The sequence below is a fragment of the Fusarium sambucinum genome, chromosome III (assembly GCF_050947815.1).
Source record: "Fusarium sambucinum isolate potato_lamoka chromosome III, whole genome shotgun sequence".
Lineage (NCBI taxonomy): Eukaryota > Fungi > Ascomycota > Sordariomycetes > Hypocreales > Nectriaceae > Fusarium > Fusarium sambucinum.
Window position 1 is genome coordinate 2,273,804 of NC_139292.1, and position 14,520 is coordinate 2,288,323.

The window sequence follows — 14,520 nt, forward strand, 5'->3', positions numbered from 1 at the left end:
CAAATGTACAAACAAGAAGTAAAACAGGGTATATGTTCATATGTTCATGTGCCCATGAGCAACTGCCCGGGCCAAAAGAAAAGGGAAAAGGCGAGACGATAGACTTAGAAGTCATCGTCAAAGGTGAAGTCGCCGCCGTTCTCGCCCTTGGGTGCCTCCTCCTCGTCAGCCTTCTTGTTGGCGCTATGGAGGACACCGGCCTTTTGGTAGTCGGCAACGCGCTTCTCGAAAAAGTTGGTCTTGCCACCAAGAGAGATGTTCTCCATGAAGTCGAAGGGGTTTGTGGCCTTGTACACCTTCTCATTACCGAGAGCAACGAGCAGACGATCAGCCACGAACTCTATGTACTGCTTCATGAGGTTGGAGTTCATGCCTAGAAGACCACAAGGGAGAGCCTCGGTAAGGAACTCCTGCTCGATGGTAACGGCATCGGTGATGATGTCCTGGATCATCTGCTTGCTGGCACGTCCCTTAAGGTGAGAGTGGAGGAGACAGGCAAAATCGGTGTGAAGACCCTCATCACGGGAGATGAGCTCGTTGGAGAAGGTCAGACCAGGCATGAGGCCACGCTTCTTGAGCCAGAAGATGGAGGCAAAGGCACCGCTGAAGAAGATACCCTCAACAGCAGCAAAGGCAACAAGACGTTGAGCAAATGAGGAGTCCTTGTCCTGGATCCATCGAATGGCCCAGTCAGCCTTCTTTCGGATGCAAGGAATAGTGTCAACGGCGTTGAAGAGGTATGTTCTTTGGGCAGGCTCCTTGATGTAGGTATCAATGAGCAGGGAGTATGTCTCAGAGTGGATGTTCTCCATCATGATCTGGAAACCGTAGAAGCATCGAGCCTCGGGGATCTGGACCTCGCCGCTGAATCGCTCAACAAGGTTCTCGTTGACGATACCATCGGAGGCAGCGAAGAAAGCAAGAATGTGGGAGATGAAGAACTGCTCATCTGTAGTCAAACGGTTGTTCCAGTCGTGGAGATCCTTGGAAAGATCAATCTCCTCGGCTGTCCAGAAGGAGGCCTCTGCCTTCTTGTACATTTGCCAGATCTATCAGGAAATGTTAGTATGATGGTTTATTGGGGCACCACTTTACGCGTCAAAACGCGTTACTTACCTCATGGTACTTGATGGGGAAGAGAACAAATCGCTGAGGGTTTTCTTGAAGGAGGGGCTCGTCGGCTTCCTCAGCCTTAATGCCAGAGACAGGAGCGGTCTTGGGCTCTTCCTTATTGGTCTCCTCAACAATCTTTGTCTTCAGCTCGGTGGTATCGGTGGTTTGGTTGAGAGGCTCGTTTTCCTTGTTGGCGGCACCGAAGTCAAGCTTCTTGACAGGGGACTCCATGTTGAAGCTCTCAATTGCGGAAGCGGCCTGTTCATCAGAAATATTAGCGACAAATTCGAGTGTAACTGTAAACGACATCACATACCTGCTTCGAAGGTGTCATTTGCGCAGCCATTGTGGTATATGTGTGTCAGATCGAGAAGTGAACAAATATGAATAGAGTGATACAGAAACAAGACAAAGGATTTGTGCTTGCGTTGAACTCTCGAGGCTAAGTAGTGATGGTTGCGGTGGTGATGGTCTGGTCCAAAGTAAAGAAAGAGATGAAGGCGACGGGCTTTTGTATAAGTCTGAATACGCTGTCACGTGTAGTGGAGCGCGTCGCGCTGGGCAATACGCGGTGGATACAGCAATAGCGGGCCACTTTACTGCGCTGGGTATCACTGCGCGTCACTGGGTGAACCAGGGGCTTTCGGCGCATCCAAGACGCTAGCGCTCGAGCTGGTACCATGAGAAACTCCAGCCACCAGGATCATCAAAGCAAATCTGGTCAAGGGGGACGCGTAGAGACGCGTCTCGAGCGGGTTCATGTTCGTCTTGGGCATGGCTCCAAGTCAATAGGTACTTTGCGTTTTTCGCCAGAACACTCCACCATCCCTGTACGGTATCTGCTTCATGGTAGGGAGTGATGATTCAGGCTTTGTCAGGGGTTTGAACGTCATGACCGGATATTTGTCACTCAGCACGCTCTATGGAGCATTCTGTGTACTTTGTCTCTAAGTCACATGTCTCGTCTCACGTTGTTAGGCCAATGCATGTGGGATGGGTTGTGTTAAGGCATGATAGTGGTGCGAGACAGGACCTAACTTAGCTCATGAGATGATGTTCAGCCGAATATGGGTGTCATGATGAGCTTCATTAGTACCATTTAGGCGCCATTGATATACAGAAATCTCTGCAAATCGTAAATTTAGCTCAGTACTCTGTAGGTATCACTGTCTTTGTCAAGCTTCCGTCGATCCCTTCCTCCTTCCAAGGGTGAGGAACGCGTTTCTGGGGATACACACCGCGTCCTAGCCTAGGCCCTGAATCTGACGTTACCAGCAGGCACGGATCTATCTTACGGGGGTTGATGCGCCTCCTACTCCTCGATCTCGCCTGTCCAACCTTTTAAATTGTAACGAGATTAGGATTGGGCCATCAATTAGGTTGAGCTAGCCATGAAATGAACCTCATTCAGTACGAAACATGTTAGATCCTTGCATCATCGTATTGTTCTTTTCTTTGTGGCTTGATTGCCTGTTGCTAGGACGATAAAATGCCAAGTAATGTTATCAGATCTCATTCTTTAATTTGATTTGAGGATATCGGAGCTCCGTGCCCTTCTGCATCCACTTTACTTTATCAATCAAGCAGGGTTATGGTTCTTTAGCAAAGTTTCGTACAGCATATACATACATTATTCGTAGACAACATGATAATTAATAAAACATGACTCCACGTTCCCATCATGCAAGCAACAAGGTACCACACTAGGCGAGGTACTTCACCCCATAACGAATATTTCTGACCCACGAGCATCTTGCCATCTGTTCTTTTGCTGTGAAGGTAAATCCGAGTCACCGAGTTAGCGTCGCTCCCTGCGCGGCGATCTTTGGCGTCGAGATCCACGCCCAGCTTCCCCTGTTTCTATATCATCCGGCCGGGCTCTGCTGCGACCGAAGAAACCACGGCTCTCGCGAACTCGCGCCGGTACCGGCTCGACGGGGCGATCGTCACGACGGCGATCCCGGCTGCGGCTGCGGCTGTGACTGCGTTGACGACGGTCTGACATGGATGGATTTCGAGATGGTGGGTTTGAGATGTACTCGGGCGGATCTTGTGTCTGAAGTCGATCGAACTCGTCTGCTTCACTGGGATCAACGGCCGGTACCGGTAATCCGCTCTTCTTCAGGTTTTTGCGTCCTTCCTCTCGCAGGTGGGACTCGAGGAGCACCACATTACGAGTATTGCACTTGTACGCTGCATCCACCAGATCGCCAGCAAAAGGAACAAGTCCGACGACAAAATCGACCAAGATGTTAAACACCATTTTGCCCTTGACCGAGGTGGGCAGTCCACCATCGATCTTCATGCACGATCTCATGACCAAAAGGGCGAGTAACATGTCCAAAACGTCGCCGATTCTTGAAAAGACATGTTAGTATTAATCGTACAGCCTGGATTCAGATTATGCGATTCAACTTACGCAGGAACCAGTCCTATAACGCTGCCCCAGCCGAAACGAATACCGAAGCAACTGAAGAGACATAGGTCTAGCCGATAAGCTCGACGCTTAACCTTGGTCAAAACCTTGGCATCATTATCGGTTATGCCCGGAGGAAGAGCCTTCTTGCGCTTCTTTACTTTGCCATTTGTTTTTCCGCCCAGACGAGTCGCGGGGACATGGTCAAAGTAAGGGTCCTGCGTATAACGGGTCAGCCCTATGCGTTGAATAATGTGGTGAGTTGATGTGAGTGTACCTCAGTTCCAAATTTGTTCGCGACAGTCTCCCCTAGGATCTTCTTGGTGACGAGCTTTGTGATGATTGAAGTCATATTGCCCCAGGTGTGCCACTTTCCTTAATGGAGAATGTTGTTGTGCAGCCCAAGAAAAGGAAGATTTCTGGTCTTGATGATATTGCTGCGGTGGAGCTTGGTAGCGACAAATAGGCGATGAGGTAAGGAATTACCACTATCAAGAATGTCACTGCTCGATATTCCGAGACGGAGGAAGACAGGCCAAGACAATGAACAGGCGCCTTTCTTTATATGGAGGTGGAACAAGAGAAGTCTTCAAGGGTCACCAGCCTTGACGCTTTGATTTGTTGGGCAGGCTTGTTGTGCGACTGGTCAATTACCTGTTTCCAAGTATTTATGATCCGTGGTCAGAGGGAGCCCATTTTGTCATTGAGCGATGATGTAATTCTAGCGACTACCCGAACTCCTGGGAACCCTGTAAAACTGGCGTCGTGTTTTAGCTCACAGGCCCCTTAGGGTCTGGAACATCACCTATTTCATGCTAAACGGCTCAGCTAAACGGCTCAGCAAAACCTGCTCAGCTACTACTGCAACGCAGATCCCGCGTATGTGCTGGCATATATTGTGGTGGCAATAAGCAAGAAACATGCAACGGACATTTACAGTTTGGCTCATGATTATGCACCGCCACAGTAGGTGAGCTCATCTGTGGCGACTGTTCTATAGCGTGTGGCTCAGCCAACTACTAGCTCGAGCACGGCACTCTGAGTGAGTTGAGTGAAGCAGTTTAGCATGGAGCTTTCCTTCCACCTACCCTAGGTAGTAGCTTGGGTTAGTACCTTAGGCGTGAATGAGTTATGGGTCTTCTTTGTTCTGGCTGACCCGATTGTGATGTTGTCAAACCTGACAACAACATCAACAAATCATATTTCAAACCGACCATTTTCGGCTCTTGCACCGCCGCTTCAACCCCGCGTGTCAAAAAGAGACGTTGCCTCTCAACATCCGCTGCAAAAGGCAATTAAGCACATCCGCAACGAAACGAAGCGAAGCGACGCATCACCTTGACTCAAACCAAGTGACCGCTCGCGTCTTTTTCGCTTGTCACAATCGTCCTTTTGCGTCATCTACCTAGGCTGTCGCACGTCAACCATGGTCAGCTTGCCTTCGCAGCTACGTTCGCATTATTGTTTCGCAAAGTCTTGAGAAGGAATAAACAAACAATAAAATCAGAGAAAATAACAACCAAAATTTGCATCTTCACAATAGCATGAACCGAAGGATTCTGTCATCATGTCTGGAACACAAATGCAGTTAGAGGATTGTATGTGCTGTGTTGGTGGGCGCTGCGCAATCGCGAGCATGGACTAACACAACCGACATAGGGCTGGACGACCTCTGCGTCCGCTTCATCATCAACCTTCCCCAAGAGGATCTCTCCTCCGTCGCTCGAATATGCTTCCAAGTCGAAGAAGCCCAATGGTTCTACGAAGATTTCATCCGTCCGCTGGACCCGACTCTACCATCCATGACCTTGCGTACTTTTTGCCTTCGCATCTTCCAACACTGTCCCTTGTTGGCCAACTTTTCCGTTGAGAACCACACCAAAGCGTTCGAGGAGTTCTTGGAGTACAAGACTCGCGTCCCAGTACGAGGTGCTATCATGCTAAATGAGGCCATGGACTCGACAGTTCTGGTCAAGGGATGGAAGAAAGGCGCCAATTGGAGTTTCCCGCGAGGAAAGATCAACAAGGACGAGGACGATTTAGATTGCGCCATTCGAGAAGTCTATGAAGAGACTGGACTTGACCTTCGAGCCGCGGGCTTAGTACCAACCGAACATAAACCCAAGTACATTGAGATCGCGATGCGTGAACAGCACATGAGGCTTTACGTGTTTCGCGATGTTCCCATGGACACAATCTTTGAACCGAAAACCCGCAAGGAAATCAGCAAAATCGAATGGTACAAGCTGTCGGAGTTGCCAGCTTTCCGTCGCAAGAATGGCCAGTCCAACGATGCGATTGCTACTCCTAATGCCAACAAGTTTTACATGGTTGCCCCATTTTTGGTGCCCTTGAAGAAATGGGTTACGTCGCAGAAAAAGATTGAGGCACGAAAAGCAGCGACTGTCCCGCATAGTTATGGACCGATCACCGAAGCGCTGTATGAGGATGAGGCCTGGAAAACAGACACTGGGGCCGAAACTGCGGACCAAGAGCCGGCAATAGAGACGCTCGCAGGCGCGACACAAGAACTGCAGCGATTGTTGAAGGTCCAACCTCCGACCCAAGGTCTGCAAGGAGCTCCTGCCCCTGTCCAACAGGATAAGGGCAGTGCCTTACTCTCTATTCTTCAAGCAAAGGGCGGCCCTTCAGGCAGCCTCCCTCAGTCTGATCGTCAATATCCGCATACGCCTCTGGATCTAACGGCCCAGACCGCACCCCAGCCTCATACACCACACCACCAAAATCAGATGCCATCTATCAATGCTCAGCAGCCGCCGCCGTCATTTCCCTATCCACCCCATCAAACTGCTCAATGGAATGTGGCTCCTGGACAGCAGGCAAGCTATCACCAGTCATATGTTGATCAATACCCTGTGCAAGAAGGCCAGTATAAGAGCAACCAGGCACCGCTGGTTCACCCCCAGCCCTTGCCTCCCCAGGTGGAGAGAGCTGTTTTCAACAGAAGCGCGTTCCAAGACGTAAACCAAAATAATTACAGCTCAGGACCTGGTCAATTCATCAACCAACAGCAGCCGCAACATGTACACGCCGGTCAGATGCCACCACAAGCTCATAACCCGGCCGAACAGTCAAGGCAGCAACCGCTGAATGGCCAGTCAATGGCTCTCCTGAACGCGTTCAAGGGCGGCAATGCCGCACCTCAGCCCCAGCAGAAGCCCCAGCAGGTGCCATTCCCTCCCGGTTTCCCAGTACAGAATCAAGCACCCGCATATGGCAACTTTGGCGCGAATCAAGCGCAACAACAGAACCCGCTTCAATTCCCCCCACAAGCACAACCGCTTGGCGGAGGTCAGGATCGCACTGGGCCAAGTCCTAAAGAGCTACCTGGGTCAAAGGTTGGACCTGCCGCTAACAACCACCGCTCTGCTTTGTTAGGCATGTTTCGTAAGGATGACCAAAACCAACCTCCTGCTCAGTCGCCCCACGGTACCGGACAAGCTGCTCCAGGTAGTATGATGAGCGAACTTCTGCGATCTGTCGGGGGAGACAATGTGAGGACCCAAGCTTCTCCACAAACCATCGCAGGCATCAACCCGTCCATATCTTTGGAGGGCTTGTCCCTTCATCCACGAGCTGCTCAGTCTAGCACGCCGGGCTCCCAAGGAAAAGCCGACTATGCGCAATATGGCGCTCAGGTACAAGGAACAGCCGCTTCGCAACCTACTCAACCCATTCGAATTCTTCAGCGAGGACAAACAGAGCAGTTTCTTGGTGTTGGTGGGGCATCGGCATCTCCTCAAACTTCTTTTGCTTCACCCAGTGGATTATCCGCCCACCTACAGCCCGCACGTGCTAGTGTCAGTCCCAGCATTGCGCAAGCATTCCCTGCGTTCAACACACGTCGAGAATCTGGCCCGGCTCAAAAGCGAGAGCTACTTTCACTCTTTGGAAAACAGCCGTCGCCTGCTAGTTTGGAAGCAGCCAAGGGCAAAGAGGTCATTGCTGGAACGCCCGGGTCTCGCCTTGCTTCATTGGCCTCTGGCACAGAGGAACCTGCTGGTCCACCTTCTCGTCGTGGCAGCCAGACACCTATCTCACCCGCTGAACGTACATTTTTGCTCGACTATTTGCAGTCTGTTACGAAGAATGCCAATCATTGACAGGTTTTGGAAACGTGAATTATTTGTACGATTTGCCATCATTGGGATTCGAGGAGCATCGCAACGGAGCCTTGTCTGGGACGCTACGGGTTTGCCAGGTAGCTAGCGAGGCAATTAATTGCTAAGCGATAATTATCGTAATTTGGTATTCTTGAGAATTGCATTTCAGTTTCTGTCGATTATGTGTTCACATCACGTTGCTGCTAGCGTTACCCTATCCGTGTCCATGTATATCTAGCCAAGTGGTATAAATATGTTCTATCGCATGAGATACTTACTTGGATATCTATTTATTATATCATATACTTCCATTTAAGCTCAAGGCCATATAGATACGTCCGCTGACAGTGCCCCCCCCCCCTGACGTTTGTCATATCCAGTCCCCTTTTACACGAGAGGCACTCGTATATAAATTCATCCGTGTTGTTATTGCGCCCCTGGATCTAGTAGAATACCTGTCGAGTTGGACGCTTTCGAATCAGGGCATGGGACGGGCAAAGACAGATACTATTGAACGGATGAATAACTGTTGACCTATTCGCCGTTGTTGAGACAGACTCTCAGGACCTTTGGGGCCTGCCTTTGCCAGTACAGTAGCCCAAGCCGGAAGCGCTGTGCCATATTCTTATGCCAAAAACCTGCACCGGCTGCCAGCTGTCAACAGTTGCCATCGTCGTCCACAACCTGCAATAACCAGACTCAGCGCATAGCTATATGAATTTCAAATGCAATCTATTATATTAATAGGGTGGTCAAGCGGTTAGGCTGACTGATCATGCCCCCGTTGACCGGCTAGTAGATATCTGGGTTGTCTCTGCAGCGATACATCGAGCCTCATTGTTCTCGTTGATGAGGGTTTCTTTTTTTCTTTTTTCTTTTCCCTTCCCTTTCTCTTCACCCCACTTGTCTTCTGTTACACTTTACCATTGAACGTGAAAAGGAAATTGCATTCATATTCCTGCTGGGATAACTATTTATTATTCTTGCAGCTTTTTAAATCCAAGGCCTCATTTGGATTGGATGTCCGCCACTCCTTTATTGTCAACGACTGGATTATTTCTATCCATGCTGTGATACACTTGTCACTTCCCGAGTGATTTGGCATTAAGAAAATAAGAATTTCACTTGCATACTGACATAAGAACGACTGTTAAACCTGTGCATGCAACCTTTTATTCAGGGGTAACACTCGGACCTATAGTAGTCCTCATTTATTATTTCAACAAAGAATTCCAATTAATGTTAGTGGGATTCGAATCACAGATGCATGCTTGAATTCGGGCGGAGTGGCAGTGGCGGCTCCTGCCTTCCTCAAAGCCAGCGCGTGGGCGCCTGCCTGCCTTGGTTGATTCTCCAGGCACCACTCACCCCTCACTCCTACTCGACCATCCAATGAAAGCCTTATAGAGTAAAATAAGTTAACGGTTAAATAAAGACGGGATTCAACGGCTTGATGGTCGAGTGGTTTAGAGCTAAGGTCACCGGAGAGTTGACGGTCAGCAGTACATTTCCCACGGAGTGGTGATTATTTCCCAGAGAGGGAGCCTTCGACACTTGCCTGAGATGAACGTCACGCGCGCTCTTTTTTTGCCATTGTTTTCATTATATCTACTACCTATCTACCAAACTCTTTTGCTCATTTGTGTTGTTGCTTTATTTGATATGCACATGTTGAATGTATACTGTTGACTGCCCCTTAGTCTATTTGTGAAGCGTCTATATATTCTTTGGCGAGTAATGTATCTGTAACTTGCCAATCTTTTTATTATTTTATCTTTTGATGCGGAATTATATTTATGGCTTGTCGAAACAGGTCAGATGTGGGATTTGAAGCCCAACCGTGCAGGTGTTGGCCCCCTGAAAAGCAGTCACCAAGCAGTTAAAGGGGGACTGCCAATTGTCTGCGCCATCGCATACTCTGCAGGGACAGTCACCAGTGAATTATAGGCATTGTATCAAGCACAACAATCTGGAAAAGACTAGACGACTACCAGTGACTGTGTCAATATCGCCATCCAGTTGTCATTCTGCAATTAGTTTTCATGGCGGCCTAGCAGTGAACATCAATCAGGCTCAAAATTCTCAATTAAAGAAACTATCTGCCCGGGATTCTTTTGCTAAATCTCCATGTTTGGCTGACAAAAAGTGTCACGTACTGCAATAGCTTGGCTCTTCTATGGCAGTGTCATTGACCAAACTATGCTTTGGTATATACAGTCAACAGACTGTGTGACAATCATCTTTTTCCCCTGTATGCGTTTCCCCGTAGAAATTTTGGCATTGAATCTTAACGAACAAAATATGACTGGAGGTATCATAATATATATGTACCGTGCCTCACTCAAAGAGACCCGTCAGAAGAATCGTCACCATGGCTTGTGTCAGTATCGCTGAGATCCAGAAGCTGGAATCGGTTACCCATGAGGTTCTTGCGCGATGGGTGGGTAGGCGCGGCGCTGCTGTCTTCCTTCACGCAAAGAACCGGGGCCTTGGCGTCACTGGGTAAAGTCTCCAGAGGTTGACCACACTCATCAGCAACCCATTCGATACGGGAATTCTTGTACTCTCTATTAAGTCATCCGTTAGCATTGATCGTATAGCTGGCTTTGAAGGGGGTGCAAGGCAGGACAGATTCAACTTACGACCGACTGAGAAGGCAATTGCGAGCGAAGATGGCGGAATTGACCGAACTGGTGCTGACGAAGCAATTGGCCTTGTTGAACTCGATATCAATCACATAAAGGTTGTGGATATGGTCGAGATCCTCGCGTAGGCCTTGGGCAGTGGTGTTGGGATCACGCTTGCGAATGACAAAGTTTCGAGTAGCTCCTCTTGCGACGTGGTAGGCGACTTGGCCTCTCACGACGTACTGATAGTCAGACCATTTGGCATGTATCTACAGCCATTCGTCAGAATAAGAACCAGGTAGTTTCGTTGCTCAACCTACTTTACGATCCTTCAAGTACAAGCCACACGTCCGGGTATGATCAAGGAAGGCAATTGCGTCACTTTCTCGTACAAAGGACACAGTAGCAGAGTTATCTTTTGCTCTGAGAAAGATCTCCAGAAGCGGTCCACCTCGAACGATTGCAGCAATCTCGCCATGAGTGACACCAGGAGCCAAGTTCAAAAGCTGGACCGACCTCTGAGCGGCACTCTCCACCCATTGATGGGAGTCGGATCGTTTGTTGTTCTGGAGTGGACCACGATGCTGTTGGTCCAGTGAGTTGCCTGCATAGGTAGAAGACTGGGGTAAAGCATCGCCATCAAGATTCTTGCTCCCATTGAGCGCTTGCTTTTCGTCGTGACCTCCAAACGAGGCACTTTTTTGGTTCTGGTAGAGAGTTGAGATGTCAGGGGCGAACTGTGTTGAAGTTGAGTCGCCAACACGCTCGTTTGCCAACGAGGAAGTGTTTTGGGCCGCTGTCGGAAGGCACAGCGCCTAAGATAGAGTCAGAAATACTTAAAGTGCTAGAAAGCTGCACGTACGTTGAGAGTAGCATCGTCGAACCCGCACTGATTGAGATTTTGGCGTAGGTAGACTGAGCAAGCAAAAATCAGAAAGGGTTCCAGAACGAGGAACCAAGCCATCCGGCCGTGATGATACATACAGTACTGATGAGCAGCTGCGACGAGGCTACTGTACTCTTCCTGTGGGATGCAAACGCATTGAGATTTGTGAGTCGATGACCCGAGACCCTTGTACAAATGTCAGCTTCTGATGTCCGTGTTCACGATGAATCTGGTGCAGATAGGATAGGCGAGCATACGGTTTGATTCCTAAGAGCGTAATGAGTTAGAACTGAAAACGGCACCGAGAGGTTTGATGGATTGGATTGGATTTGACCTGCTGGTGCTGTACATACTGTGTAAGGTTCATTGTGGTCGCCTCAAGTATCTTGATTCCAAGTGTACCGAAGAATAAAAGGGTAGAAGGTGGACGAAATATTTAGATGGTGGGGGAAAGCGAATATTCGCAAATCTCGAGGGGAATGAGCCTTGACGCCTTGTAGCTTTTCATCAGGCAGGAGGCAGTTATTTGATAAGGCAAGCCAACAGGGAGGCAGATTCACGTGCCGCTGTTGGCAACTGCGAGCCTCGTTGACAACTTCCCGTCACTCTGAGGGGCTACCTTCCACAAATGCAAGCTTCCCGTTATTCCGCTGCTGGCTTATGAAGAAAAGAGAAAAGCAATGCAAGCAAACGTTCAATTTCAAGCAAGGAATGAATTCGTTCCAATCCGCATGCATTGTAAATGTGCACATATCCACACATGTTGTACATTGACGGTACGCCTAGACACATATCAATCGTACGTGACTTTCCATGAGTAACATTGCTGCACACATCGCATTACAAAAAGAAGACTATAGTGACTCTCATGTGGGATAAGTATGGAGTATTAACACTCTGCTTTCAGTTTTATGCTTGACCTTTGGAACTACTGAGTGATAGTAGCTATCACCCTCGCAGTCATGTTGCATCGACTGATGGCCACTTAGTAAGTAGTGAAGACGGGCTATAAACAAACAGCAGCGGGATCATATACCATATATGATAAATGCAGTCGACGGTGAACAAGACTGACGTTGTCATAGTTTAGTACTTAACATACCTCCACGTGATACAGAAGACTGAGGCCCCGTTTGATCGGAGGCTAAAGCGGTAGAAAGCCAAACGCAGCCCTTAGATGAGATCAACGGGGCCGTGCAGGAAGGTTAATGGGTACTTCACTTTAATTCGAGACACCATCGTCACAGACATATTCTAGATTTTGGAAGGGTAGGGATGAGTGCACCTTGCTAGTGCTTCTGCGATGCTAGAGAGAACGAGAAACCAGCACGAGAAAATCGTAGTTGCAATGACTTGGTATTGAATTCAAGGATCTGTTGACGGAACCTTACTACGTAGTAATTAATACCTGATCCCGCTAACCCTGTCGCCCGTCCCATCCTTCGTGCATGATTGCCGAGAATAGTGGGCGGGTTCAGGCGTTAGGGGACTCCGAACAGGGAATGGGCGAAGGGTAACCGTTGTTATTTTTAGGTGAAGCGATGGAGTTTACACGAGATCATGTGATGGTGTCCATTCCTTTTTTTGGATCAGAGGGAAGCATCTAACTCTGTCAACACGAGACGCTGACTTTCGCGTCTGACGATAATGAAGGAATTAATGAACCAATAAATCAGGCTCCGAACGGGCTGTGTCCTGCAAGTACAGTCGCTGTAATACGTATACCCAGGTTCAGTCGGTACTGCAGCGTCTCAGCTCCCTCACCCACTAATAGATGGAGATCCAACGGTTCCAGCTAAGCCTCCACCCAATGAAGAGAAATTACGGAACTGCTGTTTTGGCTCCCGGGTTAAAAATCGATAGCCAAGGGGGGTACGTACTGTTATGGGGGCTTGAAGCATGTGTTTTGTACCAATGAGATGAGATGACCAACCCCCTGCTCCCTCGTCTGCTGGGCCAACCCAACATAACGCCAACGCTTTCCCTTGTTCTCTCGTTTTTGCTCCTGTCCTGTTGATTTCTTGTCCACCTCTTGTTCGCACGCTCGCTCGTTCTTCCTCTCGTTAAAGGTTTAGAGATTGATCAATTTCAGAACTTTGGGACTAGCAGCATATCAGCATTGTTTTGATTCTGTTGCCTCTCACTCTGATTCTTTCTCGACATTCGCTACCTCATCTGTTTCACCCTTCACTCGCTCTCATCGACTTCGACACGCTCAGCATCGACAGATCTGTCATTCGCAAGGACAATCTATCAAACCAACATAGGTAGTTAACACAACACCGTTATCGTTATCGAGACGACAACGACCTTCCATTTTCAATCGACTTTCAATATCGTCACTGTCGTCATTGTTCGATTTCCATCCCGACCCCTTTCTTCTCGAACCCAACAACGACCATCAACGAATCCATCATGCGTCCCACCTCCAACCTCCTCCAGGCCGCTGTCTGCCTCACGTCTCTTGCACCTTTGGCTACAGCATGGCCTAGTTGGTTTCCCAACGCCGACTCAGTTGTAGTTCGACGAGTTGTCCCGGAAGATCGTATGTCAGCTCTCTCCACGACACTCAGACCCCTTTTTACTGACTCTTAAACAGTGCCTCTAGAAACTCAAGTTCTCAAGCCTCGTCAGGATACCACGACTGAAGAAAAAGCTACAAGCACCGATAAAAGTCCCAAGCAGACCAACCTCAACACAGCTAAAGTCGAAACCGGAACAGAGACTGGGACTGCCACTGAGGAAGATTCCACAGAGACAGGAAAGAAGACCGGAAAGAAGTCAGGCACCAAGACTGGAACTTCTGCACCCAAACGCACAACCTTTTCTGCCGATGTTCAACCTGGCGGTTTGAGTATGACGCTGCCTGACACTATGTATGTCCCTACGCCGTTGATCAAGATTGGCGACTACGCCACCTTTGGCTGGAACTACACCTCGCTCGAAGGCACTCCCACTGCAATCGACGTGCTTGTCAGTCAGTCCTCCGCTGGCGAAACCTACACTCTTACCGCCAACATGACTTTCGAGACGAACCCCACCTATGTTTGGGATACTAGCAAGGAGGCCAGCGATCCTGATGCTCCTCTCCCTGTTGGCATGTATACTCTCATCATCAAGGATTCCGACTCTGCAATTACCGATATTCCCTCCCCCGGTTACCTGGCGGTCCAGAAGACTTTCCAGTTCGGCATGTACACCCCCGCGGCCTACACGCCCTACCCCCAGTGGAACTGTGATATCTGCGACAACTAGTTTCAAACTGTCACTTGTTTTTGCTGTTGTTCTTTGGAGTTTAATCTTGGGGGTGTTTACGGCCAGGAAAGCATCAGATGGAGAAAATTTGCTTATTGT

The 14,520-nt window shown here is 48.9% G+C and overlaps 5 protein-coding genes across 5 annotated transcripts; 2 read left to right on the plus strand and 3 right to left on the minus strand.

Annotated features, from left to right (window-relative positions):
- Positions 1 to 104: 104 nt before the first annotated feature.
- FSST1_010945 (ribonucleotide-diphosphate reductase subunit RNR2) lies at positions 105 to 1,459 on the minus strand (the record flags this gene model as incomplete). Its single annotated transcript, XM_083234029.1, has 3 exons — positions 105 to 1,049; positions 1,117 to 1,371; positions 1,430 to 1,459. 3 exons carry the CDS (start codon positions 1,457 to 1,459, stop codon positions 105 to 107), a joined length of 1,230 nt encoding a protein of 409 aa, XP_083080641.1.
- A 1,452-nt stretch (positions 1,460 to 2,911) lies between these two features.
- FSST1_010946 (DUF4112 domain-containing protein) lies at positions 2,912 to 3,881 on the minus strand (the record flags this gene model as incomplete). The annotated part of the gene is made up of 3 exons (XM_083234030.1): positions 2,912 to 3,470; positions 3,533 to 3,747; positions 3,807 to 3,881. The coding sequence occupies 3 exons, from the start codon at positions 3,879 to 3,881 to the stop codon at positions 2,912 to 2,914; spliced, it is 849 nt and encodes a 282-aa protein (XP_083080642.1).
- Positions 3,882 to 5,096: 1,215 nt separating this feature from the next.
- Positions 5,097 to 7,653, plus strand: FSST1_010947 (decapping enzyme complex catalytic subunit; the record flags this gene model as incomplete). Its single annotated transcript, XM_083234031.1, has 2 exons — positions 5,097 to 5,127; positions 5,189 to 7,653. 2 exons carry the CDS (start codon positions 5,097 to 5,099, stop codon positions 7,651 to 7,653), a joined length of 2,496 nt encoding a protein of 831 aa, XP_083080643.1.
- A 2,341-nt stretch (positions 7,654 to 9,994) lies between these two features.
- Positions 9,995 to 11,533, minus strand: FSST1_010948 (RNA-binding protein; the record flags this gene model as incomplete). The annotated part of the gene is made up of 7 exons (XM_083234032.1): positions 9,995 to 10,220; positions 10,296 to 10,549; positions 10,601 to 11,095; positions 11,143 to 11,195; positions 11,265 to 11,352; positions 11,424 to 11,433; positions 11,520 to 11,533. The coding sequence occupies 7 exons, from the start codon at positions 11,531 to 11,533 to the stop codon at positions 9,995 to 9,997; spliced, it is 1,140 nt and encodes a 379-aa protein (XP_083080644.1).
- A 2,048-nt stretch (positions 11,534 to 13,581) lies between these two features.
- Positions 13,582 to 14,421, plus strand: FSST1_010949 (uncharacterized protein; the record flags this gene model as incomplete). The annotated part of the gene is made up of 2 exons (XM_083234033.1): positions 13,582 to 13,711; positions 13,766 to 14,421. The coding sequence occupies 2 exons, from the start codon at positions 13,582 to 13,584 to the stop codon at positions 14,419 to 14,421; spliced, it is 786 nt and encodes a 261-aa protein (XP_083080645.1).
- Positions 14,422 to 14,520: the final 99 nt, after the last annotated feature.